At 36.1% G+C, this 18,790-nt stretch overlaps 1 protein-coding gene across 6 annotated transcripts in view; it reads right to left on the bottom strand.

The window, feature by feature from the left end:
- ANKIB1 (ankyrin repeat and IBR domain containing 1) overlaps nt 1-18,790 on the bottom strand; it is a 259,272-nt gene that overhangs the window by 58,244 nt on the left and 182,238 nt on the right. For all 6 annotated transcript variants that reach the window (XM_047694615.1, XM_047694616.1, XM_047694620.1 and 3 more), the window contains 2 exons: nt 12,226-12,408; nt 1,453-1,570 (listed from right to left, as the gene is read on the bottom strand). In XM_047694615.1, coding sequence (XP_047550571.1) covers nt 1,453-1,570; nt 12,226-12,408 — 301 coding nt within the window. The remainder of the gene's footprint in view (nt 1-1,452; nt 1,571-12,225; nt 12,409-18,790) is intronic.

The following is an 18,790-nucleotide window of genomic DNA, read 5'->3' as shown; positions in this document are numbered from 1 at the left end:
GGAAAGAGTTAGAGAGGGAGAGGGGGGGTGGGGAGAAGGGAAGATGAGAGACACTTAAGAAGAGAAATAATGAGACTGTGGCCAAATGTAACAGGCTTGGGGGAGTAAAGTATGACTTTCACGTTTCTGGCAGGGTAATTTGATGAATGTGACGCTTGTGTATCAAGATAGTGGGAGAAAAGAGGAGTTTATGTGTGGACATCCTTAGACTGAAGAAAAAAAATGTTAAACAGACATTTAGAAACCCAACCTCAAATACTTTATTAAAGTCAGGTTGTAGATATACTCTTTATTATTTGGGTGGTTTTTGAAACCTTCAGTTTCATTAGATAAATGTCTTTAGTAATGTTCCTCCGAGACTGGTCCACTTGGGAAGCATCTTTACAACATGTATTTTTAAGCCTCACCCTCACCTAATGACTTAGACTTGAAAACAGTCTAGGAATCTGTTTAGTTTCTCAGGTAATCCTCATTTATACTAAAATTTATAAGCCACTGGCATATAAAGTGGAAATAATCTCAAGTACAGAACCCTAGGAAATATCAATATTGAACGTAGGGATTCTAGAAAGTTATATATCAAATTATTCACAGTGATGACCAAAGGATGATGAAATACAGAATTTTAAATTTTCTTCTGATCAAAAAATTACATAAAAAATTTTGGAAATTGACATTCTATTTTGGTTTTGATGATACAGATTTATAGTTCAAACAGACTGGTAAGCCAGGCAGAAGAGCCATTCACCTTTCTCTTTTTAAAAATAATTTTTAAATCAGAAAAAAAGTATCTTTGAAACCAACCAAAATGTCAAATATAAACTGTGCAATGACAGGGTCCAACTCAGCATGTGACAACAATCAGAATGGCTGCCTTAAGTATCACAGAGAACTTAAAACTGAGTACTTTTCCTGAGTAAAGTTGGTAATGTCCTTTAAAAAGCAACAACAAACCACAAAACAAAACAAACTTAAAAAGGGTTGTATATTCTTGTGTTGACTCCATAATTTCTCTTTGTACACTTCACAGTGAGAAACAGCTTTTATATAAGATAAATGTAACTGACAGTACTAATACTACAATTGTTAGGTATTTAACTGACTTTAGTAAAAATTCATGTTAAAACTAGGACTAGGACTATGGATTCCAACTTTCAACCCTGCTCAAATCAGGCACATTTCTAAAATTAGATAATCCATAAGCTGATTTAGTAGCCTGGTTTTTAAACACAAACTTCCCATTTCTCCTCTATGATTTATAGCCAGTTTGTACTCCAAAATACGGAATGTTCTAAGTATGCTGGGTACTATAGTAACCACTACACAAAAAACAACTTAGGCTTGTTTAACAAACCATTTTGTTTTATACTGATACAGTAAAATAGCCGTATTTTAACTCTGAGAAGTTTCAAAAGGCATGTATGTACAGAAGCACAAGACATTTTTCATTACCATGAGCTCGAAGTAAAGCTTCGGCAGTAAACAGTGGAGCCTGAAGCATGTCTGCTGTCTCCACAATAAGCATATCTTTCAATCTACGAAGATCCTGAGGCCGTAATCCTTCATATGGCTTTGAAAAGAAGAAAATCAAGTTAAATTGGCTGTTATACTCTTTGGAAATCCTGAATGCCTACAAACTAATATATGTGATAATCATTTAATTCAATCTTCCTGTTTCAGTGCGCCTTTTCATCATCAAGGATCTCAAACTACTGTTTCACAAATCTTACACAAGCTAGAAAGTGGGATACCAAGGCTCATGCAATCTTCTTATTCTAAAATAAAGGCACCAAACTATAAAGATGATCTTACTTTACAATTTTTAAAAATTTGGGTAATCTGGGACGCCTGGGTGGCTCAGCTGGTTAAGCAGCTGCCTTCGGCTCAGGTCATGATCCCAGCGTCCTGGGATCGAGTCCCGCATCGGGCTCCTTGCTCAGCAGGGAGCCTGCTTCTCCCTCTGCCTCTGCCTGCCATTCTGTCTGGCTGTGCTCGCTCTCTCTCTGACAAATAAAATCTTAAAAAAAAAAAATTGGGGTAATCCAAAAAAATAATTAGAAATAAAAACCTATAATACCACACCACTGAGCAATAATCATGACTGAAGATCTCAAGTATTTTTATCCAGTCTGCCTTTTATAAATCAATTATATATGTAAATATATATGTAAATACATATGTTCATGGAGTTTAACCACTGAATCACCAAACATATACACTTACTAAGATCCAATTTGGATTATTAATGGTATTGAATGATACTTCCTAATTAACCTGGGGAGATGTGACTATGCTATACTATTCAGAATTCTTAGTCATAAACATATTACCTCTGTTTATTCAAGTATTTGTTAATGCCCTTTATATAGGTACTATATAGTTTTCTTTATATAGGTACTCTATCATCTCAAGTTTTTTATTCTTTTGTAATCTTTTATCTTTGTTTGCTTTTAAAAGAAAACATAAACACAGTGTTTCACTATTCAGAAACAATGACTGTTAACATTTTTGCCATACGTGTTTCAAGTCCTTTGTAAAACAAAATGAAACACAAGAAGCAAAATTTTATGCAGCAGTTTCCCCTCCACTCTCATCCATTGGGGAATGTGCGTCTCAATACTCTCCATCATGGATCCCTGAAAACATCGAAAGTACTGAACCGTACATATACGGTTTTTCCCTATATATACATACTTATGATAAAGTTTATGAATTAAGCACAGTAAGAGATTAACAACAATAATAAAACAATTATAATATACTGTAATTGTTGTATGAATATGGTTTCTCTCTCTCAAAATATCTTACTGGACTGTGTTCACCCTTCTTGTGATGAAATGAGGTGGTAAAATGCTTGTGTGATGAGATCAAGTGAGGTGAATAACACAGGCATTATGATACAATGTTAGGCTACTACCGACCTTCTGAGGATATGTCAGAAGGAAGATCATTTGCTTCTGGATTGCAATTGACTGCAGGTAACAGACCAGGGGGACAAAGAGGGGATAATGTAAAACCTAAAATAATCTGTAATGTTTTCCCCATTACATTTCCCTAATTCTCCCCATCACTGCCTATGAAAATGACTATCATGAATTCGATGTATGGTTGTCATAACATTATAACATAACTTAGGCAATTTCCTTTTATTTTTACTCAATATTGTGCTATTAACATCGATATATTGTCTACTTCAATTCCTTTAAACAGTTGTAATCAGTTTACTACAGTAAGTACAGACTAAAGGCCAAAGACAAAAGCTTAAAAAGCAGTTGAAATTCCCAAGAATTGAGGCTGTCCTCTAGCAGCACATATCACTATCTTCAGAGACCTCTGGGAAATTAGCAAATCTCATCCGTTTTAGTTGATTTACAGATATTTTAGAATAAGCTACTGTACTTCTTGCTTCACTTTGGGGGGTATTTGCGGAAACCATTTCCCCAATTTTTTTTTTTTTTTTTTTAAGATTTATTTGAGAGAGAGAGAGAGAGACAGACAGCACGCATAGGGGAAGGGGCAGGAGAGGAAGGGAGGCAAAGAAGATTCCCCACTGAATGGGGAGCCCAATGAGGAAGGGAGTGGGGCTCAATTCCATGCACCCTGAGCCAAAACAAAGAGTTGGAGGCTTAACAACTGAGCCACTCAGGCGCCCTCCTTTCACCAATTCTTATTTAACCACATATGACTGAGATTCTATTTAACAGGGATAATTTTTATCAGTTGACATGATAAATTTCTTAACCTTTATAATCCCCAAATTATCATGTACAGTTTGCTTTTCAGCTAATTTGTGAACCACACTTTCCCCTGCAAAAATCTAAGAAATCCTTTTATGGTTAAGTTATAGTATTCACTCCAGTAGAGAACTTACACATTATGTAGAACATTACTTCTAAAAAATATGTTCCAAGTTTAGACTTGGGATTCCAGATACCTCTTCTGCCTCAGCAACCAGAATGGGTATTTCTTGACATTCCTAGTGGTGGCAACTGTGCACTTCCTCGTATTATTGCCTAAATATTCTTTTTATTATTTTTTTTATTTTTTAAGTTTTTATTTGAATTACTTGACATAGAGTGTAATATTAGTTTCAGGTGTACAATACAGTGATTCAACACTCCCATATAACATCCAATCTAAATGCTCTTTTTTAGATTAGCTACCATTCTACTTTATTTATGTGAGCCAAATGAGATTTGATCTTAGGTATGTTTAAAAAGAGAGAATATAAAGCAATCTAAAAAAATTCAGTTTTAAATTTAGGTTACAATGGAAGAAAAATAGTTCTTGAAGCAGAAAGACATACTGCCTTCATGAACATGTAACATATTAACTCTGAATCTCTGCAACAGAACTGTAATTAGGTCTGTGAAGCACTTCAATACATTGCTCAGTCCCAAGTGGGCACTAGCCCTCTCTTCTGCAAGAACGATTAAAATGAAGGTGCCTTTCTCTTTCTTGCTGGAAAGATAAACTGCTTCTATTTTCAAATTAAACACAATGTAGTATTAACCTTCAAAGCAGTCAGTACTGATACACAGAAAGAACAAGGAAACTAATTTAAAAAGGTAAGAGCAAATAAAAGTACCTCTTTTGCACTAGTGCATACTTCGGCTACCAAAATACCACCGAAAAAATGTGAAAGAGCCCAACATACAAACTCTAACCCTTTGGCTATCATGTATAAAGTGAGAGTATCTTCAAAAACTGTTTCAGAAAAGACTATGACAAAGTATTTATGAAAATTTATTTCTTTCCACAATGAAAACAGCTTTCCCCAATTATATAGGTAAAACATACTTGTTAAAAAATGAAAAATGGGTACTTATATACCCAAATGTATTAGTAATTGTTAAAATTTTAGAAGACGTGAAAGGTACTCAGGGAATAAAGAATATTTCCAATTCTTCTTAATATCAATCTCTCATCAGCTGATCCATGAGCTTAGCCAGGAGGAGAGAGGGGAAAGAACAGCTAGAGAATGTCTAGGATTCTCAGACCCTTCCCTTTGTTTCATTTCCTCTCTTTTTACTCAGCTGTCCTCCCCTGGAATTAAGGCCTGGTCTACCCTGATCTGTATTTTGATGTAAGAGGAAGGCAGCTGCTCTTGCACGGTAGGCTAAACCTGCTAACCAGAGAAGCCAGCTAAGGCAATGTCTACCGTACGGGTTTCCTGACAGAAAAAGAGCCTGAGCCTTCCTGAGTTATTGACTGAGAGAGAAGCGGCAGGGGAAATTCGTTAGATGGCTTTCATAACAACATATTGTTCCGTCTTCCCTCCATTTACCCACATAGAGTCACACAGTCTACTCCTACAGAGCTTGACCCCTAACTAGGTCCAAAACTCACCAGTTTCTCTGTTCTGTTCTTACAGGTTTATGTAAATTAAATACACTCTTCCCAGCCATCACTCCAACAAACCATCTTGTTTTTATTTCCTCATGGCAGTTACCATTCTCACAAATTGTGTTCATTGACTTTTTTAACCTTATTTGTGTGCTTTTTTTTTTTTTTAATTTGGGTGTTTCTGTATTGATGCCAGTACATAAGCACCTAGACAGGACCTTATCTTTGTTCCTCACTGTATCTTCAAGCTCCTAAAAGTGTCTGGCAGAGTAGTTAGTCACTCAGAGTTTCATTGAATGATGGGTGAAGAAATAGATTTTATCCATTTAAAACTAATTGGAAGGAAAACTTAATTAAAATGTATCAAGAAGAAATTATAGATATAAAATACTATACAGTGTCTAAATCATTAACTGAATTGAGAAACTTAGCTAAAATAAACATCTTGGGGGGCACCTGGGTGGCTCAGTGGGTTAAGCCACTGCCTTCGGCTCAGGTCATGATCCCAGGTCCTGGGTTCAAGCCCCACATCGGGCTTTCTGCTCAGCAGGGAGCCTGCTTCCTCCTCTCTCTCTGCCTGCCTCTCTGCCTACTTGTGATTTCTCTCTGTCAAATAAATAAATAAAATCTTAAAAAAAAAAAAAAATCTTGGGAATATGAACCTTTTAAACTACCTAATTATGGGCACCTGGGTGGCTCAGTAGGTTAAGTGACTGCCTTCAGCTCAGGTCATGATCCCGGAGTCCCGGGATGGAGTTCCGCATCAGGCTCCCAGCTCCATGGGGAGTCTGCTTCTCCCTCTGACCTTCTCCTCGCACATTCTCTCTCTCACTGTCTCTCTCTCTCAAATAAATAAATAAAATATTAAACTACCTAATTATGTAGTTTAATACAATTACATAGCAGACCATGTAAAACTATGAACAGAGACAGAATAATCCAAAAGTTGATCAGAGTCAAAGCAGAAAGTACAAAATGAATTTTAAAGAAAGTGTTGTTTTTTGGTTTTATTTTTTAAATTGCTATGAAACACACATTACTTAAAAATAACAATTTTAGGGACACCTGGGTGGCTCAGTCGTTTAAGCATCTACCTTCAGCTCAGGTCATAAACTCAAGGTCCTGAAAGAGATCCCCATGTTGGGCTCCCTGACCAGCAGGGAGTCTGCCTCTCTCTCCCCACCCCCACTTGTGCTTTCCTTTTCTCTCTTTCAAATAAAGTAAGTCTTTAAAAAATCCTCAATTTTAAAATGTACAATTCAGTTCAACAATGTTGTACAACCACCACATGCATCTAATTCCCAAACATTCTTAACGTTCCAAAATAAAACTCCATACCCATTAATAGTAGTCACTCCCTAGTCCTTCCTCTTCCCTGACACTGGCAAACACTAGTGTATTTTCTGTCTCTATGGATTTACCTATTCTGGATATTTCCTATAAATGGAGTTATTTAACATCGGACTTTTTGTGTCTGCCTTCTCCTCATAGCACAATGTTTCTGAGACTGACCCTTATTGTAGCATGTGTTAGTATTTCTTTCCTTTTTATGATTAATATACCATCGTATATGTATACCATACATTTTATTTATCCACATCTGTTGATAGAGATTTGGGTCATCTCCAACTTTTGGTTATTATGAACAGTGCTGCTATAAGCATTTGTGTACAAGTAGTTACGAAAGTATTGTTTTTTACATTATGAAATAAGAGACAAAAATAATCTAATATGGATTAAAAACAAAACTATAAAACTAGGACAAATATAGGGGCATATGATTATAATATTAACCTAAACACAAATTCAGAAGCCACACAGGAAGAAAAATTTACATCTGAATATTCTAAGTAAAAAACTTGGGATAAAGAAAAATAAAGTTTTCTTGGAAAGCATTAAGAAAATACAAACAATCCATAGGGAAAAAAGCAAATAAACAATAAATTTATAGAATAATCGAATAAATTCAAATAGGTATCACTTACCTAAACTAGCAAAAATTAAAAACACTGATAATATCTAATGCTAGCAGAAATGTGAGGAAATTCTTTAATATTCTTAATATTTAACATTCTTTCATATTCTCTAATATGCTACTAGAAGAAAATAATTTGATATAATGTTTTAGGACAGTTTAACAACATCTATTAAACCATGAAATGTATGTATTTCATGATCCATCAAACCAATTTCTACAAATTTATAGGGAATATACTTTCAAAATGTGTATATACATGCAGTAACAACAATGATAAAATGATCATGATTATAACAGCATACATTTAAATAACACATATAATGACTCAGGTACTGTTCCAAGTATTTACATATATCTCATTTAAGGATCACTACAACTCTACAAAGCAGGGACCATTATGATCTCCATTTTAAGGAAGAAGAAATCGAAGCAGAGAGACTGAATAAACTCCTCAAGGTCATATAGTAAGTCAGTCATGGGGGTAAGATATGAATCCAGTCAGTGTGATTTCAGATCCATTTTTTTTTTCAAGATTTTATTTATTTATTTGACAGAGAAAGACACACTGAGAGAGGGAATACAAGCAGGGGGAGTGGAAGGAGAAGCAGGTTTCCTGCTAAGCAGGGAGCCCGATGTGGTACTCGATCCCAAGACCCTGGGATCACGACCTGAGCTGTAGGCAGGTGCTTAACGACTGAGCCACCCAGGTGCCCCAGATCCATGTTTTAAACCACAAGAATGACACAACTGGATAAAGATAAATATGTAACAAGTAGATAAATATTCACTTTAGTCTTGTTTTTAGTAACAAAAAATATCTAAATTAATAGGTAAATGGTTAAAATACGTAGATCATATGTTCTGACTTAGGAATTATAATGTATTGTTAAGTTGAAAAACTCTTTTAGAGTTGGCAAGGATGTGGAGAAAAAGGAACCCTCACATACTATTTGTGAGAATGTAAACTGATGCAGCCACTGTGGAAAACAGGATGGAGACTCCTCAGAAAATTAAAAACAAAAATACCATATGACCTAGTAATTCCACTATTGGGTTATTTACCTAAAGAACTCAAAAACATTAATTTGAAAAGATATATGTACCCTTATGTTTACTACAGCATTATTTGTAATAGCCAAGATATGGAAGCAATCTAAGCGCACATTGATAGGTGAATGGGTAAAATGTGGTGTACCTACACATACCTGATAGAATATTATTCAGCTGTTAAAAAAAAAAAAGTGAGATCTTGCAATTTATAACAACTCTAGATGGACCTAGAGGGTATAATGCTAAGGGAAATAAGTCAGAGAAAGACAAATATCATATGATATCCCTTATATGGGGAATCAAAAAAACCCCCAAATGAATAAACAAAAAATCAAAAAGCAGAAACAGACACATAAATACAGAGAATTAATGGTTGCTAGAGGGAGGGATGGTCAGAGGTGGGTGGTGGGCAAAATGGATGAAGGAGAGTTGGAGAAATAAGGCTTCCAGTTACGGAATAAGTCAGTCACAGAAATAAGAGGTATAGCATAGGAAATCAAGTCAATGGTACTGTAACAGTGTTGTGTAGTGACATATTATAGCAATTTATGGTGACCAAATATTTGTGGTGAGCACAGCATAACATATAAACTTGCTGATCACCATGCTGTACAACTGAAACTAGTATAACACTGTGTGTCAACTATACTTCAATTAAAAAAAAATTTAAAAATACTCAATATAACTTACTATATGACCCTACTTTTACATTAAAAATTCTGTATCACATATGTTTGCTTAAGTCTGGTAGCACACACAAGAAACTTCCCACTGTGGGGTAGAGTAAGAAAGGAGGAAATTAAAAAAAAATTTTTTTTAGCATAAATAGACATAGATTTTAAGAAATGCATGTAAATAGAAAAAATAATAATGGTAAAAAAATTATTCATAATCATAATTACCACTTTGGTATACTTCACTCTTCTCTCAATACATACTAGTCTTTTCTATATAATTAGTATCAAACTGTTCTGTAACTTTTTTTTAACTTAATAGTCTATTATAGTTATATTAAGTTCATTTAGATCTTAAATCGATTGATAATGATTACTATTATTTTCTGATTTACTTGTAAGATAGTATCTTTGATATAATAGCCTGAATATACTCATAAATGTCTTTCAATTTAATCATGTCACATTATTTCTAGATTATTATTCAAATGTTGCCTTCTGACTAAATTATTTTATATTACAGTAATAGTTTCTTTTTTTTTTTTAATTTTTTAAAGATTTTATTTATTTGAGAGAGAGACCATGAGAGAGCATGAAAGGGGAGAAGGTCAGAGGGAGAAGCAGACTCCCCATGGAGCTGGGAGCCCAATGTGGGACTTGAACATGACCTGAGTCGAAGGCAGCTGCTTAACCAACTGACCCACCCAAGCACCCTACAGTAATAGTTTCTATGCCTGACTCAAGATGATGGAGTATGAAAAGATAGGCAGTATAGCAAATAGAGAAGTCAGAACAATCAGGTTTAGATCACTTTGATCCTGGTACATTATTCAGCTATTTTCTGACTTATCTTCCTCACTTAAAAAAAGAAAGGGGCATAACTGTTATTCACCATTACAATGTAGATTCAACAACCACGTAAAGTGCTTAGGACATCATCCTCTCTTCCTCTGTATACTTAATCTGAATAAGAATTCCCACAAAATAACCTAGGAAACAAAAAGGGTAAAGAAATATACATTTCTGGGGGTGTCTGGGTGGCTTAGATGGTTAAGCATCTGCCTTCGGCTCGGGTAATCACCCCAGGGTCCTGGGATCGAGCCCCACATTGGGCTACTGCTTGGCGGGGAGCCTGCTTCTCCTTCTCCCTCCCTCTCTACTAGTCCCCCTGCTTGGGCTCTCTCACTCTCTGTCAAATAAATAAATAAATACATAAAACAAAAAAAACCCCACAAATTTCTAAATTCCAAGAAACTCAGTTCCTTTAACAATCTGGAGAGTACAGAAGTTCAAAAACTGTTGAGAATTCATGGGGAAAAACCCCAAACAATACAATTATTTTTCTGAGTACATGGAAACAATAGTTAGTATAAGTCCTTTTAGAATCAAGTTGGCATTGAACATGGAGGAACCAGAATAATTTTGGGAGGAAAAAATTTATTGTGTTTTATAATTTACTTAATACTTCTATGGATGCACACTATGTCAAACAATAAAAATACTCTGTTGATTAAGGCAGTTATGATGCTGGCCCTCATGGAGCGGACAATCTAATAGGAAAGAAAAGTAAAAAACAAGTAAATACATAAACAAAATAATTATAGCATGTGATGAGTATTATAAAAATAGGGCATTATGGTAAAGAATAATATAAGGAGAGAGACCTATTTGTGAAAAAATAGCCCAAGATGGCCTCTCTGAAGAACTACTAAGCCAGCCAAGAGAAAAACTGGGAGATTTCTGATAGAAGAAACAGCAAATGCAAAAGCCTCAGTATAGTCTAGGTATTATAATTAGAGCAAAATATGTTGCTGAGAAAGCTTTGAGGTGATGTTGGAGAGGTAAGTAGTGGTGAGACTATATAAGGTCCTATATCTGAGCAAACAGTTTGGGTTTTATTCTAAGTACAATGAAAAGCTACTAAGTAATTTAGAAGGGATTTATATGATCTAATTTAAGTTTAAAAATGTACAAAATGGGTACAAAATGGATTCTAAAGGGATCAAAATAGAAGGAAGGAGGCCAGTTAGGAAACTCAGATGGAGGGGGCCTTGGACAGCATGAGTAGAGATCAGGAAGAGTAAATGGATTCAGATTACACTTTTGGAGGTAAAATTGACAAGATTCCCAGACTGTTTGAACATAAGAAGAAATGAGGAATTGAGAATGCTTGCCCATTTATGCCTTAGCAACTCAGTGGATGGAGGTAATATTTATTGAAACAAGAAAGACTTAAAGGAAACCAAAGAACAATGTTCCTGAAGCTAAGGGAACAATGTTCTCCTAAGAAGGGAATGGTCAATTTTGTCAAGTGCTGCCGAAAGATTCAAGTAAGGTGAAGAGAGAGCAATACCTACTGGATTTGGCAACATGGTGACTTTTGATGTCCATGACAAATGCACTTCCATCACAAGAGAAGGGAAGAAAGTCACACTGCAAAGGGCTGAAGAGCGAATGGAAGGTGAGGAAGTTGGTTACGTATAGACAGTTCTTAAATTTTGTTTTTCTCAGAAGATCAGAGATATGGGGCTACCACTGAAGGGGGAGAGGGGCAGGGCTAGGAAAGAGTAGTCAATGGAGAAATGGTTTTGTTTTTGTTTTATAAGATAAAAGTTACCAAAGCATGTTTGTTGTTAAGAGCACTCCAGAAGATAGGGAAAGATTAAGGAACAGGAGGTCTGCAGTTTTAGAACAGTGGGAATGGTCAGGGCTTCACATTACACATCAGCCTCTCCACTGAAACGTAAGTAAGCACGGGTGCCTGGGTGGTTCTTAAGCGTCTAACTCTTGGTTTTGGCTCAGGTCTGATCTTGGGATTGTAAGATTGAGCCCTGTGTGGGGTGCTATGCTCAGCGCGGAGTCTACTGGAATTTCTCTCTCCCTCTGTCCCTCCCCTTACCCTCCTACCCTCCTCTTTCAAATAAATAGATCTTTAAAATAAATAAATATAAGTAAGCATATTTACATATGTTAGAGGACAGTTGCCACTTCCAGGTTTTCTACATGTATTTTCATAATCATGGCCATGTAGATGATGGTGAAGAAGACCACATGAATTGATTTTAAAGTAGAAAAATGAAACAATATAAAATCACCATATAATAAAATTCGAACTTATGAAAATAAAAAAATCCACATAATTTTTTAATTTAAAAACAAAACAAAACAATATCTTACCTCTCGTTTGTCTAATGCAGCATATTCAGCTTCTATTTCTTCAGCTTCGGGATCTCGTGAGAACACCATTTGTGATTCCAGATTGAGAGCCAAATCTTTGTGGTGTTGCTTTTCAGCACAATCACAAGGAGTATCTTTATTTTCATTCTCGGCAAATAAATCTCCTCCATGTTTTACTAAAAGCTAAAAGAGATATTTTCAAAAACTTGCAACCACAGATTTAAACAAGTTATTTTATGCTACATATTTGAAAAAATAACTATATAATGAAACACACCAAAAACATAAAGTATGTATTTAGAATAACAAAAGTTATTTAGATACTAGTAGCTTCTGATTTTAAGATGGCAATTCTTATTTATTGGTATTAGGGTGATTTCCTTTGATTAAAAACAGTAACAACAAAAGCCAATTTATTAAACTTTAAAAAGAAATTCAAACATTCCATCCAATTAAAAAAAATAAAGATTTACTTAAAAATAAAAGCATTTTATGGTTACTCAATGCTTTAGATCTTATAAATTTCTATAAATTTTCTTAAACAAGAACACTGGTAATACTGTTACTTTAACCACTAATGACTGAATGCCTGACATGGCAGACAAAAGTTTTCATTTATATCCTCATTATCCAGTCCAACACTGAACTGAAATTAGAAAGAGAAAATCACTGAAGCAAAACTGTTTCCAATAGTCCTCAAAGTAAGTGATGAGAATAAGCACTGATAACCAAGTTGGGAAGATACTGTATCAAACAATCTTTCAATTTTTAAAGGTGGGATTTTGCAAATCCAAAGAAATCTCACCTTAAAAATACGTGAAGAAGTAAAAACAAAACAAAACATGGAAGAGTGACTTGTCTTGATTACTACTGAGGTTTCCGATAGTTTTGCAAAGTTAAATATGTTGTTACTAAAGGCTATCGGTTCAAATTTCCCCATTATGTCTGCAGAGACATTATTAGGAAGGACATAAATGCCATGAGGATGACAATCTAGGACATAATCTACCTTAAAGAATAGTGCGACAATTAGTCATGGAGCTGATTCTTTTATAGAATTCAGTCATGACCACAATAACATAGTAACAGCCACCATTTAGTTTCTTCTAAGTTCCAAACACTATGTTAAGTATTTCAAGTACACATTCTTATTTATAAACAACCCCAGGGACAGTATGATGTCTCAGAAAAGTTAAGTAACTTGGCCAAAGTTACCCACCTATTAAGCAGAAGATCTGAGATTCACACAGAAGTTTGACCAATTTCTTATAACCATAACTGGCTATTGTTTTGCCACACAGAATAGCTTGCTATCACATAAATTAAAAGAAGTCAAATGCATCTTGGTCCATGGTAAAGTTCTACCCAGATCTTACTTATGATCTAAATATGAATAGTTTCAGTTTTCATTTTTTATGTTATCAAATAAAAATTTTCTTCCATATAATTTTATTTCCCTCCCTCCAACAAACACAGAGATCTTCTTATAAAGTTCCTTTATTGCTTTTGGAACTGGAATCCTTATGATTCTTCGATAGTCATCCCAAGAAGCCTGATGAAATAAGGGACTTCTATCTGTCGGGCCTGAAAGCCATGGGCTAATCTGACAAGCCCAATGGCTGACTTCAGCTTCTTGGTCAAAGCTGAGGGTATATCTCAGGGTAAAAAAAAAAAAAAAAAATTTAAATTATAAAAGCAAGCACAGAAACAAATCAAGAAGAATATGGCTTGTGGCCACAAAACGCAAAATATTTACTCTTTACATCTGGCTCTTTACAAAAAAAACATGCTAGGCATCGCTCTAAGCAGTCACTGTTGCAGCCACATTCTAGAGCCCAAGGGCAAGGTCATATTAACTGCTATTTACCACGCAGAACCTCTCTAGTCGAAGTGTGGTCTGGAGATCAGTAGTACTACCTGGGAGTTTGTTAGAAACGCTGAATCTCAGCATAATCATCCACACCCCTCCCTCCCACTCCAGGCTTCTGAATCAGAATCTGATTCTGATGTCCAAGAGATTCTTATGCATATAGAAATTTGAGGGGTTAGGGGGTTAAGTGTCTGTCTTTGGCTCAGGTTGTGATCTCAGGGTCCTGGGATTAGCCCGTGTTGGGCTCCCTGCTCAGCGGTGAGTCCGCTTCTCCCTCTCCCTCTGTCCTTCACTTCTGCTCTCTCTCTCTCAAATAAAGGAATAAAATCTTTAAAAATTTTTTGATAAGCACTGACCCTAGACTACTACCTATGTTGCAGTTGAAAAGGATATGTTTATATGACCTAACATACTCAGTACTGGGAACTTGCAGAAAGTCCACAGACTTACCATACCTATAGCAGAGTCTATTACCTGTTTTTAGCCATTCTGCTTGCTCCACAGCTTATCTAATCCTAACAGATAATTAACTATTTGCTTCTGATCACTATGGAATTAGGGGAGCTGACTTTATTTTCTGGTTCTTTATTCAGAGTAGTAGAAATGATTTCTGAAATGCATACTGGTAAAGCTTTCAAAGCCATGATTTGATTTCCTTTACGACAGATATTACCATAGGAGAGATTCTAAATATCAGCAAACAAGATAAATCACCTTTAACTTAATGCTCCATTCTTTAGGAAAGACAACAAAATTTAAGAGGTTGTGGTATTCTAGAATATTGGTAAGGAGAACCTTCTTAGAAGGATACGCTGGAGTGTAGACTGCATTCTTTGGCATTTAAAAAAAAATGGGTGTGTGAAAAGTCATTGCTGAGAGTCACTGCTGAACATATTTGCAACTTGGGCGAAATTTCTGGCCTTCTAATAATCTGTCTTTGAAAGGGGTCCTCAAATGACTGGAGTGGAGGTGAGGGAACTACAACGACCTATATCTCATTGCTGCAACTGGCACCTGGAGCAAAACTCCTAACTGGTGATGACACACAGGGTCCATGTTTGCAGTATTTGTTTTGGCAGGGAAAACCAGCATTGTGTACTTCTGGCACAGAAGCTGGGTATAACAGCAGTACTGCTTGACACTGGAGCAGTACTTTAAAAAAGTACTACAGCTTGCTGACATTTGGGGCATGAAGTTGGAAACATCAGTAAGTGAAAGATGTATTAGGTAGGGATATTAGTGAAACTGATGCTACAAAAGTCAGGTGTTCTGCTTTTATATAATAAGGGACTTATATCTGATTCTGAAGAGATAGTTTTTTTTTTTAATGCTTCAACCAAAGCATTATAACGAAGTATCAATTTCCTTACTCTTAAAGCAAAGAGAACCGAATACTTTATTCAAATGTGACTTTTAGTCACATTTTAGAAATGTGACTTTCTTGCACACTCAGTGGTACATAAAATGTTCTACCTTAAAAGAAACATCCAATTATCACTATCTCAACACTTCTGTTTATTTATTTTGCCTTCCTTTCTCACCATTTCTTCATCTCTATTTCATGTATGACCTTGAGTACTCCGTTACCCCCTTATCTTCACTCTTTCTGGTACACGTGTTCTTTCCTTAATTCTGTTATCCTTCCAGTTACTTTCCTAATTTTCTTTCTCAGCCACATTTTTCAAATTACTGACGGACACCCACTGTCTCTCCACTTCCTTAGAAAAGAATTATTCCCAGCAGTCTGACTTCTATACTGACCATTTCACTAAAACAGTATTTCTGAAAATCATTAGTACTCTCAAATTCAACAGCTTTTCTCAGTCTTCTAACTGCTTTACCTTTTTGCAGCATGTCACATGACTGATTACCTCCTTCCCTTGAAATCTTCTCTTGGTAACTGTGACAGTATTATACCAGTTCTCTTCTCTGCTTTTTCTTTTTCTTTCTTTTTTTTTAAAATATTTTATTTATTCATTTGACAGAGACCACAAGTAGGCAGAGAGGCAGGTAGAGAGAGAGAGAGAGAGAGAGAGAGGTAAGCAGGATCCCTGCTGAGCAGAGTCCGATGTGGAGCTTGATCCCAGGACCCTGGGATCATGACCTGAGCCGAAGGCAGAGGCTTTAACCCACTGAGCCACCCAGACGCCCCTTCTCTGCTTTTTCTATTTGCTTCACAGGCCACTTCTTTTCACTCACTTTAAACACAGGCATTCTCCAAATAGGCGCTGTGACTTTAACTCTAGTTTTGTCTATCACCTAAATCTTTCCTTGGATTTCTCATCTCTACCTTATCTTGTTTTTAGTTATCAACTCTATGCAGATGACACTCAATTCTAAATTTATATTTTTTTTAAAAAAGATTTTATTTATTTATTTGACAGAGAGAGGCACAGCAAGAGAGAGAACACAAGCAGGGGGAGTGGGAATGCTGAGCAGGAAGCCTGATGTGGGACTCGATCCCAGGACCCAGGATCATGACCTGAGCCAAAGGCAGGCGCTTAATGACTGAGCTACCCAGGTGCCCCTAAATTTATATTCTTTACCCCCAAACAACTAGTACTAATTTTCAATAGCCTGAAACACCTAAGACCTCAATTTCCATCCTTCTAAATGAAAACTCAGTATGTTCTCCCTTCCTTTCAGCAAATTCCCTTATCTCATCTCACTTTTTAAATGTCTGTTAATTGTCAGCAGGCTTCAAAATGAGCCAGGTTCAAAACCATGCTCATTCTAATTAAAAATAATTTATTCTACCCTAATTATAAACAATGATATCAGACTGTTATAGAAAAGGTGGAAAACCAATAAAAGAAAAACTCTATCACCCAAAGATAGCTTAATGTTAACATTTTAAAGCCTCCATCATTTTTTAAAAATTGCATGCATTTAACTTTTTTAAGCAAGCTCTAGGCCCAAGGAGGGACTTGAACTCATGATCCTAAGAGTTACGTGCTCTGTGCTCTACCGACTGAGCCAGCCAGGGGCCCTCAAAGTCTCCATCATTTTAAAGCCTTAATCTCCCCTGCTTTCTTGTGTCAACTGGCCAAGTCAGTTACCAAATGCTACCAAGTCCTCACAATGTCCCTTGCATCAACCTTACCCTTTCCATTTCCAAAACCACCACACAAATCGAGGCTCTTTATCAGTTCCTACCAGAATTAGTGTAATAATCTATACCTATCACTCCCTCTACTACACTGGTTTTCAACCTTGGCTGACCACTAGAATCAGCTGAAGAATTTGAAGTTTCAAATACTGATATGTTTGGGCTCCACCCTCAGAAATGCCAATTTCATTGATCTGAGACACAGTCTACACTATGGGATTTTTTTTGGTGCAGCCAGTTTACAACCACTGTTCCAGCACAAAAGTTTTCACTGTGTGAGAATCATCCAGGTGGCCTGACAGTCATATTAAAGGGAACCAGGGTGGGGATTAGATATATGTACTTTTTACAAAAAGTGTTATGATTCCATTGTAGGTGTCCCACTAACTATGCTCTAAGTCAGGGCTTCTCAAACCTTAATGTGAATATGAGTCACCTTGGAATCTTGTTAAACTACAGATTCAGGGGATGCCTGGGTGACTCAGTAGGTTAAGAACCCGACTCTGGATTTTGGATCTGGTCATGATCGCAGAGTTCTGGGATTGAGCCCTGCATCAAGCTCCTTGCTCAGTGGGGAGTCTGCTTCTCCCTCTCTCTCTGTTCCTCCCTCTGCTCTCTCTCTCTCTCTCCAAAATAAATTTTAAAAATCTTAAAAAAAACAAAACTACAGATTCAGATTCATTTGGCCTGGAACCAGCCCTGAGATTTTGCGTTTCCAAGAAGTTTCCTAAATAACTAATGCCAATGCCAATCTGAGGACCATCCTTTGTGTAGCAAGGCTTCAAAATAATGTTTTACAAGTCCGCCATTCAAATCTATTGTACATAACCACCATTAGGCTAATCTTACTATATTTGCTTTCATAATAGTACTTTTCCAATCAAAAATGTTCAATGGCTCAGTTTTCTATAAATAAATTCCAAATTATTGACTGTGACATTAGTATTTTCTGCTTGGTATGGCCGCTATCTTCATTTTAAGTTATCTGTCTAATCATTCTTCTGCAAAATACTTTAACCTGCATATGTCTGAGACCTAGGACGTGCTTCTCAAACTCTGACATGTAAACAAATAACCAGAGGAATTTGCTTAAAACTTGGGAGTACAGCCCCAGAGACTCTAATTTAGAATCTGGAGGCCTGGTGGGCCCAAGACTTCGTATTTATAACAAGCTCCCAAGGGTAAGTGATGCTGCAGGTCTGAGGGGCACATTTTAAGTATCTTCCTCCAAATACTGAAATCTTACCTACTCAAATCATACTAGTACCCATGCAATCTTCCAGGATAAGTAAAATAAAATGGTCTTCCTTTCCCTTCAATGCCTATAACATTTACTGCCCAAATAATTAATACAGCTTTTGCATCATTAATATTTTGGAGGCAATAAGGAAATCAGAGCTTATTTTAATAAATATTAGAAAACCAAGGCTCAGATAGGCAAAGTAACTAAATTGTTGAGCTGGGACTACAACTTCTGTAGTCTTTTCAGTTTTTAAAACTCCAGGTTCTAAAAACACAATATAATTAAGTAAAACTCTTCAGGTTGACCTGTGAATGGTTTTTAGGGCTTTTCATTGAAGTGTGAA

The sequence above is a fragment of the Lutra lutra genome, chromosome 11, assembly GCF_902655055.1.
Source record: "Lutra lutra chromosome 11, mLutLut1.2, whole genome shotgun sequence".
In the NCBI taxonomy this organism is placed as follows: Eukaryota; Metazoa; Chordata; class Mammalia; order Carnivora; family Mustelidae; genus Lutra; species Lutra lutra.
Note: the sequence above shows the minus strand (reverse complement) of the source record. Positions and strands in the feature narration are given on the sequence as shown.